The sequence below is a fragment of the Phytophthora infestans genome, genomic scaffold, assembly GCF_000142945.1.
Source record: "Phytophthora infestans T30-4 supercont1.3 genomic scaffold, whole genome shotgun sequence".
Classification (NCBI taxonomy): domain Eukaryota; phylum Oomycota; class Peronosporomycetes; order Peronosporales; family Peronosporaceae; genus Phytophthora; species Phytophthora infestans.
The window spans coordinates 2879609-2897451 of record NW_003303756.1 but is presented as its reverse complement, the minus strand read 5'-3'; the positions used below and the strand labels follow the sequence as shown (position 1 = coordinate 2897451).

The window sequence follows — 17843 nt, the reverse complement described above, 5'->3', positions numbered from 1 at the left end:
CCTTTTTATAGCCAATCGGAGAGATAAGATCGGAGTATTTTCCGGCAATCCGGATAAAGATACTGGCTTCATCGCTGACATGGCTACACTTTTAGCATTTTTCAGACAAGTTTGGGTATCTTCATTTATTGGGCAGTTGGGAAATACATGTTCCTATTCAAAGGCGCTCCAGGGTGTGGTTGTCCACCTTCGACTCTTCCTGCACGGATATCCGGTCAAAAACCTCGTCCTCCTCGTCGCTGCTGCTCTGATCGTCGTCGTCGTCATCTTCCTGATCTAGTCGCTGGTGCTTTGCGGAGACTGCCTTCTTCTTTTCGTTACGCACCACCCCGAACTCTTCTTCATCGTCGTCATCGTCATCCTCTTCATCTCCTTTGACACGACTCCAGAGTTGCTCCTTGCCGTCCTTTTGCCTCCGTCGACTTACTGAAATGAGCATCATCAACAAGAAGCCTACCACCAACACAGCACCCACGATCGTGAGCACCATCGGGTGAGTACCTGACGACTTCTCCTTCGGCTTATCTTCTCCCGTATTAGCAGAAGAGGACGGCTGATTCGTTGTCGTGGTTTCCCCAGACAAAGGCTGGAGGTTCAGGTCTTCTGTGCTTGAGCCAGTGGCCACCACAACCGGAGCTTTTGTAGCTTTTATGGCTACTGCTGCAGGCACTGCAGCCGCCGTTGCGACTGGTTTCGCCGTGGCTATAGCCGACACGGGCTTCACTGTGGCCTCCACTGTTGACGTAGGCGGCTGGGAAGTCACAGCAGCGGACGTAGGCTTGGGCGTCGACACTACAGTACTTGTTGTGGCTGCTGGTGTAGCAGCAGTTGGGGCCACAGTGTTCGCAGCTCCCGGTGTAACAACTGGTGCAGTATCGTTCGTAGTAGACGTTGTTGTAGCTACGCCACCTTTGTGAATAGATGGAGGCGCAGTCGCGTTAGCAGCTCCCGCGTAAGCACAGTCAGCGTCCACAAAGCCAACACGCTGGTCGCCAAGATCAAAGATCACGTCACGGTTCATCATGAGGTTGGCTCCGATGACACCTCCAGAGTTCTCCGACAAATAAATGCCACCACAGTACGCGCCATTGGACTCGAGTAGATATTGCTCCGGGGGCACGTCCAAAATCACCTCGGCATTTTCGTCTCCATACGCTTCCATTACGAGCTGGATCGTGGGTAAGGACGCCAAGTCCTTGTTCGTAAAGCCCTTACAGGAATTGCCAACTTGGTAGTCACGGCCTGCAATTTCCTTAAACATCTGCAAAAACTCAGTCTTCAGAGCTCGTGGCAGATACGAGTCGGTGGTGCCACTGTCCACGATGTAGTGGCCACGTGTGTATGCCTCCTCCTTGGCGTTGATAGACTTGCCCCCAATGCGAATGTCCTTCATGTGTACATTGTAGAAATGACTGAGCCAGAAACAATAAAAAAAGCGATAAATGAGTACCGGATCCCCTCAAATAACGCCACAAAAGCCTCATTTACCCTGCCGAGCGGTCTGCGATCACTTTCACATAGGAAATCTCACCCCGATGAGCAGCTTTGTGTGGCTGTCCAACGGACATTGTGCCTCCGTTCTCTGTAAAGCAGAGCGAGAAAAGGTTGCTGGCGATTTTGTTCTCACGGTGCAACTTGGCAATGATGTGGTTCTCTGTGTTGGACAGGCCCATGATGCCGTCGGCCACCTGTGTGACGAATAATCCCTTTTCGGAGCTCTGACAGCCAAACTGGAAGTGGGTTCCGTATCGATTCCGCATTTCCTTGTCGTCGAAGCTCGACTCTCCTCCCAGATACACGATGTCCTCGACCACAGACGCTTTCCAGCTGCTTCCTTCCATATAAGACTGCGAGATGCCGCACGTGTCGGACTGTACGTGGCATTCCTTGCATTGGAAGAGCGACTTTTGTGCACATGTAATATGGACCAATGTGGAAGAGTTAGCTGCCTGGAAAGGCTGGTCCGTGTGGTGGCCGCAGCCGTCACACCCCGAGCATGGGAAGGCCATCAAGGCACTGCCTGTATCTGCAATCACCGACGCTCGCTGCGGTGGAGTACCAGCGTACACCCATGTGTAGTGCGTTCTGTGTCAATAACAAGCTTGTTAGATCACAGGCGTCGAGATTAAAACAATACAAACAACGCATACCCGAGTCCCAAGTGAAGCGGCACGAGTTCTGGCGCATCTTCTTCGCTACTCAGGCGTCTAGCGTATCTCTCTGGGTGAACGTCATGCTTCGGTAGGCGGTGTAGCTCCATAGTCATGCCAGTCACTTGCTCGACCTCTACCAGCATCGAAACGATGGCTAAAAACGCCGGAAAGCCAGCGATTACGCGCACCATTCTTGCGTTAAGTGTCGAGACTCTTCTTGGCGTCGATGCTGCACTGTGTAGAGTGGAAGGACACTGACAATAATCCTATTGAGCTGGTAGGCGTGGGGTCTGAGGAAGAGAGCTGCCGATCGGATGGGAGAGTGTCGGCACGTGGCAGTTTTCCTAAGAGTGACAGGTTCTGAATGAAACGACGTCTTCGAGCCCCAAAAAAGCAAAAAAGTGATCAAAATTGAAAAATGGGTCACATGGCACCACGAAAAAAAAAGTATCTTAAATGGGTCTGGCACCACGAAAAAAAAATATCTTGCACAAGTTGTGACACTCGTGATGCTGGCAACTCGGAGTGTCAGTTATCAGCAAGCCCCATTTCGTCGCGAAGAAGAGTTGACCACGCGCTGGTGCCGCGGCGTTGGCGTGGCGAACGCAGTTCCTCGTCTGGGATTTTCTTGGCGTTAGGCTGCACCGAAAACGCTCGTAATGTGGCCGTGGAGTCGGCCGTCCTACTCGCAAGTCCGACGAAAGGAATGTCAAAGTGAGAACGAGGCGATTCGGTCTTTCGCGGAGACCCAGCAGTTGCTGAACTCTTCTTGGCGCTGTTGTGAACTAGAATATCGTGGCGGATCTCATCCAGTAGCTCCTGACACTTGGGAGACACCGCACGCCGCGAAGCCAAGAAGGCTCCGTTGGGTTCTACCGCTAGCGAGGCTTTTATGTTGAGCAACCGTCTGCGAATATCGTTGTCACCTGCACGTCGGTGTTGTGCCAGTAGCGCAGTAGCCTTTACTTCTGTTTGTGAGCCATCGCCTTGGTTACCGTCGCTTACGTTTTCTACTTCACTGGTAGCAGGGTCACTGTCGTTTGCCGTGAACGCAAGTTGTTGATGCGGTGTTGCCAATTGATCTGCCGCCATGACACGAAGCTCGCCTGCAAGTTGCAGATCAGCTTTCACCTGCTCCGCACTGTTATTGGAGCCGTGTGCAAAAGGAGGAAAGTCGCGTTGCTCTGCTCGAAGCAACTTGTGCTGGTTCCACGCAGCTAGAAACTCTACCGCTGGCATTAACTTTCGGTGGTCCTCCAGACTTTCATCCACCCAATCGATCTGTTGCAGTTGTCGCTCGAACTCAAGTACCTCACCTGACAACACTCGCGTCTTTATCGCGACTGCATCGTCCAAGCTACGTAAAGCTCGAGCACATTGCTCTTTAATGGCAGATGCAACTTGTGCCTTGTTGTCTTGCACACTTCGTTGAACTCGAGTCAACAGTTGAAGCTTGTTTTCGATCACCGTCTTGCGAGATGTGATAAGTGGGTCAGGACGCAACGACTCGCGTAGACAACTTTCATAGGCGTCCGCAACCGTTAGCAGTCTGTGAGACCCTTTCTCTCCAATGGAATGATCTCCGACCATTTTGCACGTCACGCACACTGGAATCTGACATATGGGACAGTAGAACTCCACCTTTTTGCCACGATGAGTTCGACACGTAGGCGTCTGTGCATCATCCGTCGATAGAGTTTCCTCCATCTGCTTGGCAACAACCTCATTGATCTGAGCTTCCGTTGCCTCCTGGAGTGCATTCAAATGGTTTTCCACTCCTATTTCTGTTATAGCAGCAGCTAGAGGTGTCGAGCTACGGCGTCGACCACGTCGGGCAGCTTCACTCGCTAATGCTTTGGACTTGCTGCGTAAAGGTGTGCGTTTATGTCGACGCACCAGTTTGTTAGCAGAATGCATCTCTTGATCACAGTGAGCACAGATCTGTGCTTCACAGTTACGGCAAACTACAACTGCCGGGTGTTGCTCACAAAGTGCACATGAACCGACTGCAGGTCCGTGAACTTCGGCTGCCGAAAAGGTGAATCGCACGAGGTACTGTGGCAACACCTGCAAAGTGTTGTTCAAGATATACTCGTGATAGTAACCTCGATCTAGCAGTGCAGCTTGAAGGCTATGCTGGTCGCCGGCTTCTTGTTCACGATGCAAATAGTAGCTGTGATATCCAGGAGGAAGCCGAGCTTTCGCTTCGTCCTCGTCGCGGATCACCAGCGATCGACCGACTGCGATTTTGCAGAGAACGAGTTGACGTGTGCTGGATGGTTTCTTGGCCTCCCCGGATTGATCAAGAGGTGCACTAAGTTGAAGGTTGCCCGTCGTGAATTTCATACCCGTTTGGTTCGCATCAAGTGACGTAAAGCCGTAGCTGTGAACGTCGCCCATATCAGCGCCAAGATCGTTTACTGCGACCCAAGATTCGAGCTCCAACAAACCCGTCGTGTGTTGTTCATATTGGGCCACTAGCGATGGATTGCGCATATCCCAAATCACAACGCCTTCATGCACTCGATACCCTGGCAATGAGCACTGCAGTAGATACTTGACGCGCGCAAACTCCTTTGTCGACTGACTCATGGGCGCCACACTTGCCACCGCTCCAGCAGCAGGGATGGTAGTCTGTCCAGCATCTTCTTCTTCGTCATCGTCGTCCACTAGGACCTCGGGGAAAGACCCGATGTCGGATGGCTCGGAAGGCGTCGCTGCTGTCTCAGAATTACTTTCGTCGTGTTCGTCGCTTTTCGGGGCTTCTTGGGCGGAGCGTTCCGGAGATGCCGCACGATCCTCTCCTGGTCCATTTGGGGCATGTGATGATAGGAACAACCGCAATCGGGCCAGCGACGCACTTGCCTTCGCCTCTTCAGCTTCATTCACTACCATTGCGTTCAGTTTAGCTTACTTATTCCTCTGCTCCTCAGTCGTTTCGAGTTGCGACTTTTGGCGATATCCGCCAGGAATATAGTGAAGTCGGCAGAACCTATCGGAGGGAAATACGACACCAAAGCCGGAATGAGATGCTGGGAATGAGAGCTAATGACGACTTTGCTATAAGCATGATACTTCAACGGGTGGAAATGGTATTCATTTTGTTCATGACTAGGAACGCAAGAACTACATGTAGTGCATTTCGAGAGCACAATTTTTTTTAGAACTGATGATATGATGCTTAGTCACGAGTTGATCGACTAAGCCTTAGTGAACGAGCTCGGATTAACCACTCCACTCCTGAACGACTGTCGAACTGCGCTCTGTGCACATGCAACTCGAAATTGTATTGCGAATACATGTAGCCCAATTTCAGCTGTATTGCTTCATGTGCATGCTCTTGGCCTACAGCGATGAGCACTTTTTGATTTTAAATTTGTTGCCGTGGTGCTGGCACCTCAGCACAGCATTCAATGCAACCATGGAGCCGATCATAAGCGCCAACTGGAAACCCTCTTTGTCGGCGTTCCCGCCATCTTCAGGCGACCAACCAATTTGACTGTCCATTTTCTAGCACACTCCAACGGGTCTGAGCCAAGCCCATTCCCAATACAAACTAATGTAAATTGAGTTGCGGGTCTGGCAGTTACGTGACCCGTAGCTCTTCGCGAGTCAAAACGGCACCAAAACCATGTTGCCATTCGGCCATTTGTTGCCAGCAGTGCGTGACTCGTACCATCACTCCCACTCTCTCAAAATGAAGTACCTGGCAGTGACCGGCGGCACCGTCAGTGGCCTGGGCAAGGGCATCACCATCAGTAGCATCGGCGTCGTGCTCAAGTCGCTGGGTCTGCGCGTCACGTCCATCAAGATTGACCCGTACCTCAACTGCGATGCCGGCACCATGTCCCCGTTCGAGCACGGCGAGGTGTTCGTGCTCAACGACGGTGGCGAAGGCGACCTGGATCTAGGCAACTACGAGCGCTTCCTGGGCATCACGCTCACGCGCGACCACAACATCACCACGGGCAAAGTTTACACGCACGTGCTCGAGAAGGAGCGTCGTGGCGACTACTTGGGCAAGACAGTGCAGGTTGTGCCCCACGTGACCGACGCCATCCAGGACTGGATCGAGCGTGTTGCGCAGATCGGTGTGGACGGTAAGCACGCTGGTGGGGCCGGAGCTGTGGACGACGAAGAGGCCGACGTCTGCCTTATTGAGGTCGGAGGAACCGTCGGCGACATTGAGAGCATGGTCTTCCTTGAGGCTCTGCGTCAGTTCCAGTTCCGTGTGAGCCCGGAGAACTTTTGTCTTGTGCACGTCTCATTGGTGCCGGTTCTTGGCTCTGTCGGTGAGCAGAAGACCAAGCCTACTCAGCACGCCATCAAGGAACTGCGCAGTGCCGGTCTCTCCCCGGACGTCATTATTTGCCGTAGCAGTACTGAACTGGAGCCGGCCACTAAGGCCAAGATCGGCATGTTTTGCCAAGTACCGGCCAACCACGTGCTGTCCGTGCATGATGTGAGCAACATCTACCACGTTCCGCTGCTGCTGTCCAAGCAGGGAGCTGCCAGTATCCTCATGTCCAAGCTGCAGCTGATGAACCGTTTCAGCGAGCCGGATCTTGAGGCCTGGTCTGCTATGGCTCACCGTGTGGACTCGTTCGAGCAGGTGTGCAAGATCGCGCTCGTGGGCAAGTACACAGGTCTGCAGGACTCGTACCTGAGTGTCATCAAGGCGCTTAAACACGCTACTATGAAGTGCGACCGTGATCTTGAGATCGAGTGGATCGAAGCCAGCGACTTGGAAGTGGAAATGCGTGAAAAGAACCCCAAAGCTTACGATGAGGCCTGGACCAAGCTACGCAGTGTGGACGGTATCGTGGTGCCCGGTGGATTCGGTGACCGTGGCGTGGACGGCAAGGTTCTGACCGCCAAATATGCTCGTGAGAAGCGTGTTCCGTACCTAGGTATCTGTCTGGGCATGCAAGTTGCTGTGATTGAGTACGCGCGCAACGTAATTGGCTGGAATGATGCCAATAGCGAGGAATTCGACGCTGATGCAGGCCACAAGGTGGTTGTCTTTATGCCGGAGATTAACCCGGAGGTTATGGGCGGCACTATGCGATGCGGTGCACGTCGCACCATCGTGCACGAGAAGGAAGACCCGGCGAAGCGCTCGCTGGTGTCGTACCTGTACGGTAAGGACACGCCGATCATGGAGCGTCACCGTCACCGCTACGAGGTGAACCCGGAGCTTGTGCCTGCTATCCGTGAGAGAGGCCTCAACTTTGTCGGCACGGACACCAAGGGCGAGCGTATGCAGGTGATTGAGCTCGACCGTGACGTCCACCCGTTCTACTTCGCCACGCAGTACCACCCGGAGTTCAAATCGCACCCGAACGACCCGTCACCACCGTTCCACGGCCTCATCTTGGCTGCTACCGGCAAGCTCGACCAGTTCATGAAGGATGTCGAGACCAAGGAGAAGGAGCTGTAAGCGAGTGCTCGTATAGGCGATGGAAATTACTGCGACGCAGAGCAGGTCAACGACGATGTCCCTCGACTTGTGGAGCAGCAAGTTTGCGTGTGAATAGGCTAAAATATTGATTTGGAACCCCTCCCTCCGCTGCTTTTGCCTTTGTTTTTCTTCCGTCGAAGGAAAACAGGGCGAAGCTCTCGCGGTGGGGCTCCATCGCTGCACTAGAATTAGACACTACATCAATCCAATAAACATATTTATAAAAAACTCGTAGTGGCAAAACTCGTCTCCAACGATGGGCAATTGACTGCCAACAACGATGTTCGACGTTGAGACCAACTGTTTTTTGGCGAATCAAATTGCATAAAGTGGCAAACGACGTGGCCACAATCCAATTGAGCTGAACCATGTCGGAAGAGCTACAGGAGGCGCTGGACGGCTTCTTCCTGGCGGCTGAATATGGCCGCTCCGACGTTATTAAGGCGCTGGCCGATCACGGACGCGGTCATCTGTCATTAGCGAATGTAGTGGACCCCGTGACTGGTCGCTCGCCGCTTCACGTGGCTGTGGCGAGTGGCAAGAAGGATGCACTTCGAGTTCTTCTGGCCGCTGGCTTTCCCCCGGCGCATCAGAGCAAGAAACAGGAAGGCCAAGACGACAGGAATCGGTCCGCATATGCTCTGGCTCAAGAGCTGAAAGCGCAGGACCTGGTGCTGGTGTTTCATCAGTTTTTGATCCAACAGGTCGCAGCGAATGACGTTGAGAGCGTCCGCCAGTTGCTCAAGGCTGGCGTGGACGTCAGTATCACAGATGCAGCCACAGGAGGAACACTGTTGCATTGGGCGGCGTCCTGCCAAGCGGTGGATGTGATGAAATACTTGCTAGAGAGAGAAGATGTACAAAGCCAAACGCTAATCAATGCACGCAACGGAGAAGGCGCCACGCCACTACACTTGGCATGTCACGCTGACCAAGTGGAATGTACCCAAATGTTGCTATTGCACCAGGCAGACGTGAGTTTGAGAGGCGACAAGGGGATAAGTAAGGACAAAACGGCGCTGGAACTTGCAACCAAGCAGGAGGTGAAGGAACTCTTCTCCCATGGCTTAAGTCAGAGTGACGAGGGTGATAAACCCATGGAAGTTCACGTGAAGGATGAAGTTGAAGCAGATGAGAGTGGAGAACCCTCGTGTACTAATAGCGAACGAGTGTCAGGGTGTCCTCATGAAGTCCAGAATGGGAAGTTACGATTGCAGCTGGAAGAGAAGGATCTGCTCGTGAACCAATTAAAGAAAACCATCGAAGCTCTCGTGCAGGAATCGCAGGAAATTCAGATGCTCGGAGAAGAGCGCATCATGTTAGACTACGTCCGTAAGCTACGAGACGAGAAGGCAGTTGTCCAGAGACAATTGGAGGACGCTACCGTCTACATTAAAGACCAACAGCAGCAATTGGACAGCCTGAAAGAGCAGATGCGACAGATGGCTACAGTAGACAAGCAGGTACTCAAACGGTAGTGTTACGCTCGTGTGGGTGTATTTTCTTACGGCTCTGTGTATAGCAGATTGAGACTGACCACGACATTCTCTCTCATACCAGTGATGGCACGGCTAGTAGCGTCGCGGGAGGCCCTCCGGATAGCACGCACAGTAACATGAGCGTGATGGATCTGCATCAGCTCGAGAAACCTGTTGATGAAGAGGACGAGGGGCCTCAGAAGCCTCCAGCGCAGCCACTGAAGCTCGACGCGTGGACGTCTAAGGCACAACGTGAGCAAGAAACGTTCCATCGATACGTTGAAAAACATGGCCCTGATATCTGGAGCACTGTGTGGAACGGTATCTGGACAGGTGGCGACGACAAAGAAGTGCAAGATGAAGACGGCGAAGTCATCATGACGGTGTAGAATTAAAGGTCAGTTGGGTGAATGAATTGAGTGCCTAAAGATGCAGATCTAGCGGATCGGAGAACCAGCAGCGGTGGTAACGTCTTGCTGTTGCTGTTTGTACACACTAGTGAGGAGTTTTTCACGCTTTTTAGGCTGCTTGTACAGCGCGCAATTGTTAGCACACGGCTGCGCCGACCCGGTCTTAGCACACGAACAGAGAGCTGGAGTTCCTAGTTGCGCTTGCAGAGCTCGCAGGAAACGCTCATGCTCTCTCGTTGTTGATTGAACTTTGTTGCCCTTTGCAGCCTTTTTTCTCCATGGCGTGGATGATGTGGTGGTTTGACGATGCACTCGAACGTCACAGCCCGACGTCATATCGATACTGCGAAGAAAAATTGCCACGTTGGATAAAAGTACAAACAGATCGAGTGGCTTACGTACACTGTAACTCCAGTAGAAGTCGTACTGCCGTGTTCTTTAATGCTATCGTCTGAATTGTCGCGAGTTCGCCTGCTTCGACCAGCTGTTGGAGATTTACACTTCTTGTTTGTTTGAGAATCTTCTCGCCAGTCGCTTTTAACTTGAGCACGATTCATTTCCATGTATTGCCGGCGCACTGTTGCGTACAGAGCAACACGCTGCAACACAGAAGGAAGCGATAAGCATATATCTCAAGCATACTGACAAAGTTACGTACCTGTTCGGGGAGCAAAGCTGGTGCTGCAGCCGACTCGCTTATAACTTGGCCTTCATCACTCCCATATTCGTCGTTGTTGGATATTTCTTGATAGCTCGAAGGTTCAGTAGACCGCAGTAGATCATCTCGGATCTTGGCATCTAAACGCAGCATCTAATACCACATTTTCACAGCGATGAAGAGAGGGAATGCTTGACTGTCACCGACCGTTTCTTACCTTTTCAATGTGTTTTCCTAACGGGCAATCCTGGAATGAATAGGCAACAAGAAAACTTTAATTGCCACGCCACAGACACAGCATGGTAATTCGTCTGACAAACCTTGAGAATGGCTTTCTTGTCTTTTATCAATTTCTGAAAGTACGGACGAGTTGAAAGTCGTGTGGTCACAGAGTTCCCAGTTGGCTGCACTGTAGTTGAAAACACTTTTGCACACTTCGCATCCTACACGAACCCATCAAGTCAGATTATAGGATCACTATAAAAGTTAGAAAACTTCATGAATATCACTCACCAAATTCTTCTGCGCGCGCTGGGCTTCAAGTCGATTTTGACGTTCTCGCTCCGTCACGCGCTGACAAATTTTGTCATGGAATCGTTTTAGCTCGTTCGACTGGGCACGCAGCCGAACTTCGGCTGCGTGACGCATTGACTCCGTTTCAGCCTGATCATTAACCGCTCAGCTTTTGCTTTTACAGCTTTCGTAAGAACTCACTGAACGCTTACCTCCACATCAACCATACCGAGATCGTGCCAGTGATCATCCTCATCAATGTATCTGTAATTTCCAACGCTGCAGCTCTCAGAACAATTTGTTACAAATAAAATAACAGCAACCTTTATCTTACTCATCGTCTGACGAGTGCGAAGCTGTAGCGTACGCTACCTCTCCAGCTAAAATGTAGGCTAAACCACTCAACAACAACAAAAAAGCACCACTGTTATGATCTGGTGTATCGTAAACGAGAATGACATGCGAGCGCACCATTTATTGGCGGGATGACTGTGTCCTCTCCAGCAAATCCATTCATTTTCGAATAGGAAGAGAGATCCGCAAGTGTTCTCGAAAAGACGCATTTCCAGAACATGGCTACACTTGAAAGGGCGTACGTACAGTGATCGACAGGAGCCCGGGACGACAGGAGATCTACATGCCTTTGACACAGTTTTACCATGTGCGCGATCCCATGGAAAACCTGCTCGTTGGCGTGACCTTGCGCAAGGTGTGGTAAGGATACTGTTATAAGGAAAGTCGTTTGTAGAATCTTATAAGTGCAAGGAATTGTAGATCTCGGGATTTGGAAGCGATAACTCAGTACCGGTAGGGAAAACGTGGACGTACAGCTTTCAGTGGCAAGAAAAAAAGCTCAGTATAAGGTATGTCTATCTCATTGAGCGATATAAAGGATAGTGGGGTTGCAGTACTAAACGTTTATGGGGTCGCTCAAGCGAGAAGAAGCGAGAGCTGGATCGTCTCGAAGCAGGAGAAATCCTTCGAAAAGTACGATAGCTACAGAATTTTTGTTTTTGTGTACCCTCTGATGAATTTAGTTTTTATAATTATATTCTAGCGTCAAGATGAAGAACCACTTGAGAGTGGCAACGCCGACGTTTTGTATTCATACGTCGATGTTGATGATTTTATTCCCGAGGAGGTATGTGCGTTGAAGAAGTTTTTACATTGTGCGGCGAGTTTTTTTTATCGATCCACCGACTACAATCCACGCAGTATGCAAAAGACCCGCCAACTACTTCGAAAAGTAGCGTGACGCATCTCATTCCCCCAGATCTTACGCGACGACCTCGGGACAAGCGGCTTGAAGCTTCGTGGACGTCCAATCAACACCGTGCTTGGCTTCGAGCCAACCGCGAAGATGAATTTCGTGCCATGCACATTGTTGCTCTTATCGAAGGCGTCGAGCGTGTACTTTGCTCTCTTCGATTCTACAAGGAGACTGGATTATTCTGTGCTACACCAGGGTTTTCGGCACCAATCGTCGATCCAGAAAATGACCCAGATCTACTTATCAAAGGCCCCAAGCTGTCGACGTACCATATATCGACTCCTGGCGGCTCACTCTATGAGTATGTGCTAGACAGCATGCATGACCTTCTTCCGCTTGCTTCTTCCGAAGACCAAAGACTTTCTCGAGACATTCGCTTGCAAGAGGAGAAGCGCGACTTTGCGGAGGTGTCTCGATGGCAGCTACTGAGTCAGGATCCAAAGTTATCCGAAGCAAAAGTGTGACTGCATATGCAGCGGAGAATGATAGAGATATGCGCGGGAGAGTGGCTGGGCGTGACGATAAATCGCGCAAACAACTGGACTGCGATCTTGGTGGAGTATGGAGTCTGGAGCTACCCGTGCGTGGCTGGACACTCTGCAGTGGAAATACAGCCTGGGTAATATATACTAGGAGGCGTGGCAAAACCCGTAATGCGTTACATCAGCGGTCCGAGTATCCTGGGTGTTTGACTTCCGTAGCGTTTGGGTGGCATCAGCACTTCAATCTGAAACTTGTTAAGGATGAAGCATTAAATGGCGCAGACGAGGGGGATGACGACATTGTTCCGTGTCCAGTCCTCCACTTAAGCGTGTATTCTCGAGATTCGTGGCGAAGGAAAAGAACACAAGGCCATGGTGAGATAAAACTAGGGAATTGCTCCGGATTTTACGATTCCGACGTTCCTATTCGCAAACCGATTACCTCCATTAGTGACCAGATGGAAGAACTCTTTCTGGGCATCGATGAAAGTATTGAAGATGTCGAGCTCACAAGAGGTCAATTGCGGGAGGTTAATACCGACGATTCTCCTTTATCCACCATGATTACGAGTCGACTAGGACAGAAATCGGAATCCACTGGCACAACGGTTCGAGTTCGCTGCAACATCGTCGACCTACAGCCATCGAAGCATCCTAGTATTGGACGGCTATCGTCCGCACCAATGGCTACATCCGTAACAAATACTCGCATTGTAAAGCGAAGCGTCCAAGAAATCCTGCAATCGGTTAAGTTAGAGAAACGACTAGCAAGCATAACAGACCCCCGTATTCAGGCGGCACTGCGCTCACTACCAATAGACAAAGGTGATCTTGTTTAGAACCCTTAGTTAGCCTAATGTATTGGGAGGAATCAGTCATCATCGCTGTCTAGATCGTCCAGAGGGTTACCGCTACGCTTCTTCATGACGCGAAAAAACTCCTCTTCGTTGATGAAGCCGTCTCCGTCGCGGTCGGCTTCATCGATCATCTCCTGCATCTCTTCGTCCGTCAGATTTTCTCCCAGCTCGGTGCACACGCGCTTCAAGTTTCGGAACGAGATTTTGCCCGTGTTGTCGTCGTCAAAGAGCTGGAAGATCTTCATAATTTCCTCACGCGAGTCTCGCGAGTTCTAGATCGATATGAATACAAATACAATGAGCTAATTCTTCGTGTTGCCACTTTTGTTTGTCCTTTTCCAGTGCAGCTTACCATTTTCCCGGTCATCATCTCGATAAACTCGTCCAAGTTGATCGTCCCCGACTCGTCCTTGTCAATGTCGGCGATCATCTGGCGGATCTCCGCCTTCTTCACTTGGAAGCCAAGCGCTCGCATCGCAGCCTTCAGCTCGCGCACGTCAATGCTGCCACTGCCGTCCGTATCGAAGAGATGGAAAGCCTCCTTGATCTCCTCTAAATCCTCTTCGTCCAATACCTTTTTCACCGGTTTAGGCTTGCGTCGCAGAGCCGCACGAGATCGCGCGAAAGCTGAAGCGGACATGGCACTCGACTGCAGCAGACACAGCAATTAGCACATTCATATCGTCCACGTTGCGAGGCCTCCAGCAGCTTACACGTTCCATCCCTCCTTGGTGCAGAATGCAAAGTGTCCGTTACTTCAGATTACGACCTTTCAGATCGCACTTCAACATGGCATAGATTTATGGATCTAGAATATCCAAGGATTTGTTGCTTTTCAGAAATCGGACAGCTTCTAAACATTAGAATTTTGGTTTACTGAAGATCGCGTACTATTTTCGTGACACTTGCGTAAAGTATCAGCCAACTTCACTCTTCAATTGACCAGCAACCAGTTAGTGAGGTCTCCCACTACATGACAATGCTGGGTGCCGCGTCGAAGCGCATGCGTCTAAGCACGATGCGCACGCTGAAGGCTTACGACAAGAGCGAGCACCGCGTGCTGGTCATCGGCGGCAACGGCTTCGTGGGCAGCAACATCTTGCAACGCGCCGTACAAAAAGGAATCGAAGTGCGCAGCCTCAACCCGTCGGGCAAGCCGCAATGGCAGGACGTGCCCTGGATCGACCAGGTGGACTGGCACGAGGGCGACGTGTTCGACGAGAAGCAACTGGCAAAGGCAGTGGAGGGCGTCACGGGCGTCAGTACGTTTAGTGGAAGAGCGCGTTGAAGATGATCGTGTACTGACTTTAGGGCTTTGGATCACAGTCTCGACGGTGGGTGCGTTCGGCAGCAATGAGCTCATGGAGAAAGTGTGCGGAGACGCTACGATTGTGGCGGCGAGGGCAGCACAGAAAGCGGGAGCGGAGCGCTTCGTGTTCGTCTCCAACTCGCGCGTAGGCTCGTTCTACCCGTCGTGGCTGCCTATGTATGGCTATTACCATGGCAAGCAGAGAGCCGAAAAAGCTGTGCAGTCGAGGTGACGCAGAGAAAACGTTTAGGCTTTTTACTTTGCTGCTAACTACTGTATTGTATTGGTTTTAGATTCCCCAGCACAGGCGTGGCGCTGCGTCCGGGTTTCATCTACGGCTGGAGACGCACTATAAAGGGTCGAGGGATTCCGCTGCAACTTGCAGGGGCGCCAATCTCATTCCTGGCGAGAGACCTTGGTGCAGTTTCAACTGCTCTAAGCTACATGCCGTTCTTTGGAGAGGAAATGCGAGCTGCGATTCCTGTTGGTGTAGTCGCAAAAGCTGCTGTGCTCAGTGCGATTGGTCCAGTCCACGGACACACGTTGGATACGACCAGTATGCTGGAGTTGGCTGCGTCATTCCACATCCACGAGGAACAAGATTAACGATGAAAAAATGAGTCGAGCACAAATTCGGAAGTGATAAATCTAACATTCCTCGCGGCAATAATTATCAAGCTCCTTGTGGCTTCTACTGCTTTACTCTATCTGTTGGCCATCGCTTGGGCTGTGTATTTCATTCCTATAACGCCAATCTTCTTCTTGCGTTCCTCAGCTTCACGCCGTCGCTTCTCCAGTTCGTCCGTTCGATCTTTCCAGTATTGCTGTCACATAACTAGATCGTCAGACAGAGTTTTAGAGACCGGAACTTTTAAGACTTGTACCTCTTTTTGCTTCTCTTGCTGTTTCTCCAGTTTTTCCTTTAAGCTTTTGGAATCCTCCTCACATCGTTCTGCTTGGTCGGCTAGACACAGCTCTTCCAACGTCTGCACCCAGAGATCTCGGACAGTCGTCGTTTCTGCTGTCAGCTCAAGCAATTTCTGCCCACTTTGTCCGAGAAGCACCAGGTCAAGACGACCTGCACAAGACCCAGTGCATTAGAACTCCTGCAAGTGCTTGGTGTAAACGTCGACGTACCCATCGGACATACTTTGCCAATCCTGTAAACTGGCAACTCTTCAGAGCTACTTGGACCGGGTGTTTGTCGCCACATCAGCCTGCCACGAAGAAGCAAATTGCATTAGACTGGTTGTTTGCAAATCTGATTTATAAAAAAGAATATCACCTTGCACCCGCAGAATTTAGCTGCAAGTGGACGTTTTCAGTACGACTGAGTACCCCAAGGAAAGCGCTCTTTTTCTTGAAATCGTTTCCTTCTTTGAGCAGCTCCTGCCGAGCCAGCATCTCTGAGTTACCACCGCCGCAGCACACGTTGCCCATGGTCACCGCAAGTGTTGTCTTTTTTTTAAAGGCACCAACCCAAAATACTACAGTAAAAACGACTACCAGAATACAGTAGGATATCTCGCCAATTTGCTGATGTTTGACAACAAAACAAACGATCAACATGTATTTGTTTCTCAAAAGATTTGAGAAATTGGAAAATGTGCAGCTTCTCTCGCTACTTCTTTCTACGAAAACTAGCTACCAGTGGACAAATAGCGAAGAGTCTTCCACGTCTAACGACGCAGAGTTCTCTTGACAGCACAACCGCCACCGGAAGTCGGGGTGGAGCTTGAACCCCAAGGAGAGCCCTTGGTGGCATCACCAGCTCCACTCGGCGAGCTACTGCTGGTGGGTCCTGCGGATCCTTCACTGCCTTCGGTGTCGGCGCTGCCGGTACTGGCTCCAGTGTCAGAGCTCTCAGTAGTGCCGGTGGCACCTCCACCCTTGGTCGCGTCAGCAGCTCCATCATCAGAGCTCTCGGTGGTGTCGTCAGCCCCGCCCTTTGTCGCGTTTGCAGCTCCAGTGTCAGAGGTTGCGGTGGTGTCATCAGCCCCGCCCTTGGTAGCGTTAGCAGCTCCATCATCAGAGCTCGCTGGAGAGCCTCCCTTCGTAGCGTCAGAGGCTCCAGACGCACCAGCCGCCGAGGAAGTTCCGCTTGCACCACCTTTCGAGGCGCAAGTCGTGGCCTTTCCGGGTGTAGTCGTGAAAGCAGTCACCGTGAAGTCCGGTTTACCGCCCTTCTTCCACGTGCAGCATGGGTCACCGAAAGCGGCACCATTGGTCATGCTCGAGCCAGGAAACTTGGCCTCACACAGACTTTTGGACCACGTGTGACCGGCGGCAGCAAACGCTTTAGCAAAATCCGTCGTCTTGGAGCTGTCGCTGCCAGGGTGTCCGAGAGGTTGCTGGAAGAGACTGCCGTTCGGGAGTTCGTCGAGGTACTTGGCGAGGGCGTAAGCCGAGTCCATCGTCGCAGCGATGGTCAAAGCAGCGGTAGCGATGAATACTTGAGTCTTCATTCTAGCGGTCTTGCGTTAATTCCGGAGGTGTTGGTTTTGGTGGTGCGAGGCACTTGAGAAGTGACAGGTTTGTGTTGGTTTCTTTCGAATATCAGTGAAATGTGCTGGTAACACATTTGCCACGTACTCTACGGATAAAATTGAATCGAGGATCGATCGATGTACAGTCGTGCACCTCGTATTCGGCGGGGTGGACCATATAGAGTCTACGAGCTGCGAATATTTATAGAGGAGCAGATGGAGTCCAAAAGTACTACTTTGTATTACCTTAAATAAGTACAAATCATAAGTCCATCTTCGACACAATACCAGTGTGATTCCAACAGTTTCGTATGGTCATTGTCGATACGTCTTGCCAACCTTCTGAGCACCACTTCATCGCTGTATAGATATTGACGGGGGTATACGTCTCGCCTTTGTAAAACAGAGACAGTGTCCATGATGGCTCTGTGGCTGCCTTCCTGCACAATGTATGCTTATTGGCGAGATTCAACGTAGAATAGGCGGACGGGCGACGTGCCATGGCCTTTTGCGACAAAATTTATAATGAGCTGTTGTATGGTGAAGTGATTGAGCTGATACATCGTGGCGGAAGTGCGGCGTTTCATCCCTCCTTGAGGTTATTTGGTCCAAAGGAGATGGGCAACTCATTTGCGCAATGCATGTGGCCCAATCATTAGATTGTGCAGGTTATTAAGCCATACCGGGGCCGAAAACGAGGTGCACGACTGTATTATACAACACCATGTTGAGCCACAAAACTGTGGTGTGCTCGATTTCCATATCT

General features: G+C 51.1%; 11 protein-coding genes across 11 annotated transcripts; 4 read left to right on the top strand and 7 right to left on the bottom strand.

Annotated features, from left to right (window-relative positions):
- Nucleotides 1-157: 157 nt before the first annotated feature.
- Nucleotides 158-2344, bottom strand: PITG_02623 (aspartyl protease family A01B, putative; the record flags this gene model as incomplete). Its single annotated transcript, XM_002907487.1, has 3 exons — nt 158-1412; nt 1489-2085; nt 2151-2344. 3 exons carry the CDS (start codon nt 2342-2344, stop codon nt 158-160), a joined length of 2046 nt encoding a protein of 681 aa, XP_002907533.1.
- A 337-nt stretch (nt 2345-2681) lies between these two features.
- Nucleotides 2682-5048, bottom strand: PITG_02622 (uncharacterized protein; the record flags this gene model as incomplete). Its single annotated transcript, XM_002907486.1, has 2 exons — nt 2682-4822; nt 4949-5048. 2 exons carry the CDS (start codon nt 5046-5048, stop codon nt 2682-2684), a joined length of 2241 nt encoding a protein of 746 aa, XP_002907532.1.
- Nucleotides 5049-5784: 736 nt separating this feature from the next.
- PITG_02621 (CTP synthase, putative) lies at nt 5785-7593 on the top strand (the record flags this gene model as incomplete). The annotated part of the gene is made up of 1 exon (XM_002907485.1): nt 5785-7593. One exon carries the CDS (start codon nt 5785-5787, stop codon nt 7591-7593), a length of 1809 nt encoding a protein of 602 aa, XP_002907531.1.
- A 382-nt stretch (nt 7594-7975) lies between these two features.
- On the top strand, nt 7976-9520 carry PITG_02620 (uncharacterized protein; the record flags this gene model as incomplete). Its single annotated transcript, XM_002907484.1, has 3 exons — nt 7976-8691; nt 8791-9077; nt 9137-9520. The coding sequence occupies 3 exons, from the start codon at nt 7983-7985 to the stop codon at nt 9479-9481; spliced, it is 1341 nt and encodes a 446-aa protein (XP_002907530.1).
- Nucleotides 9521-9529: 9 nt separating this feature from the next.
- Nucleotides 9530-9838, bottom strand: PITG_02619 (uncharacterized protein; the record flags this gene model as incomplete). Its single annotated transcript, XM_002907483.1, has 1 exon — nt 9530-9838. The coding sequence occupies one exon, from the start codon at nt 9836-9838 to the stop codon at nt 9530-9532; it is 309 nt and encodes a 102-aa protein (XP_002907529.1).
- Nucleotides 9839-10198: 360 nt separating this feature from the next.
- Nucleotides 10199-10923, bottom strand: PITG_02618 (uncharacterized protein; the record flags this gene model as incomplete). The annotated part of the gene is made up of 4 exons (XM_002907482.1): nt 10199-10300; nt 10481-10603; nt 10674-10823; nt 10903-10923. The coding sequence occupies 4 exons, from the start codon at nt 10921-10923 to the stop codon at nt 10199-10201; spliced, it is 396 nt and encodes a 131-aa protein (XP_002907528.1).
- Nucleotides 10924-11788: 865 nt separating this feature from the next.
- PITG_02617 (uncharacterized protein) lies at nt 11789-13264 on the top strand (the record flags this gene model as incomplete). The annotated part of the gene is made up of 3 exons (XM_002907481.1): nt 11789-11814; nt 11924-12385; nt 12580-13264. 3 exons carry the CDS (start codon nt 11789-11791, stop codon nt 13262-13264), a joined length of 1173 nt encoding a protein of 390 aa, XP_002907527.1.
- PITG_02616 (caltractin) lies at nt 13242-14004 on the bottom strand (the record flags this gene model as incomplete). The annotated part of the gene is made up of 3 exons (XM_002907480.1): nt 13242-13554; nt 13635-13931; nt 13996-14004. 3 exons carry the CDS (start codon nt 14002-14004, stop codon nt 13297-13299), a joined length of 564 nt encoding a protein of 187 aa, XP_002907526.1.
- A 205-nt stretch (nt 14005-14209) lies between these two features.
- PITG_02615 (uncharacterized protein) lies at nt 14210-15264 on the top strand (the record flags this gene model as incomplete). The annotated part of the gene is made up of 3 exons (XM_002907479.1): nt 14210-14544; nt 14609-14819; nt 14885-15264. 3 exons carry the CDS (start codon nt 14262-14264, stop codon nt 15195-15197), a joined length of 807 nt encoding a protein of 268 aa, XP_002907525.1.
- On the bottom strand, nt 15228-15832 carry PITG_02614 (uncharacterized protein; the record flags this gene model as incomplete). Its single annotated transcript, XM_002907478.1, has 3 exons — nt 15228-15415; nt 15476-15669; nt 15729-15832. 3 exons carry the CDS (start codon nt 15730-15732, stop codon nt 15296-15298), a joined length of 318 nt encoding a protein of 105 aa, XP_002907524.1.
- A 425-nt stretch (nt 15833-16257) lies between these two features.
- Nucleotides 16258-17056, bottom strand: PITG_02613 (uncharacterized protein; the record flags this gene model as incomplete). Its single annotated transcript, XM_002907477.1, has 1 exon — nt 16258-17056. One exon carries the CDS (start codon nt 17054-17056, stop codon nt 16271-16273), a length of 786 nt encoding a protein of 261 aa, XP_002907523.1.
- Between the last annotated feature and the right edge of the window lie 787 nt (nt 17057-17843).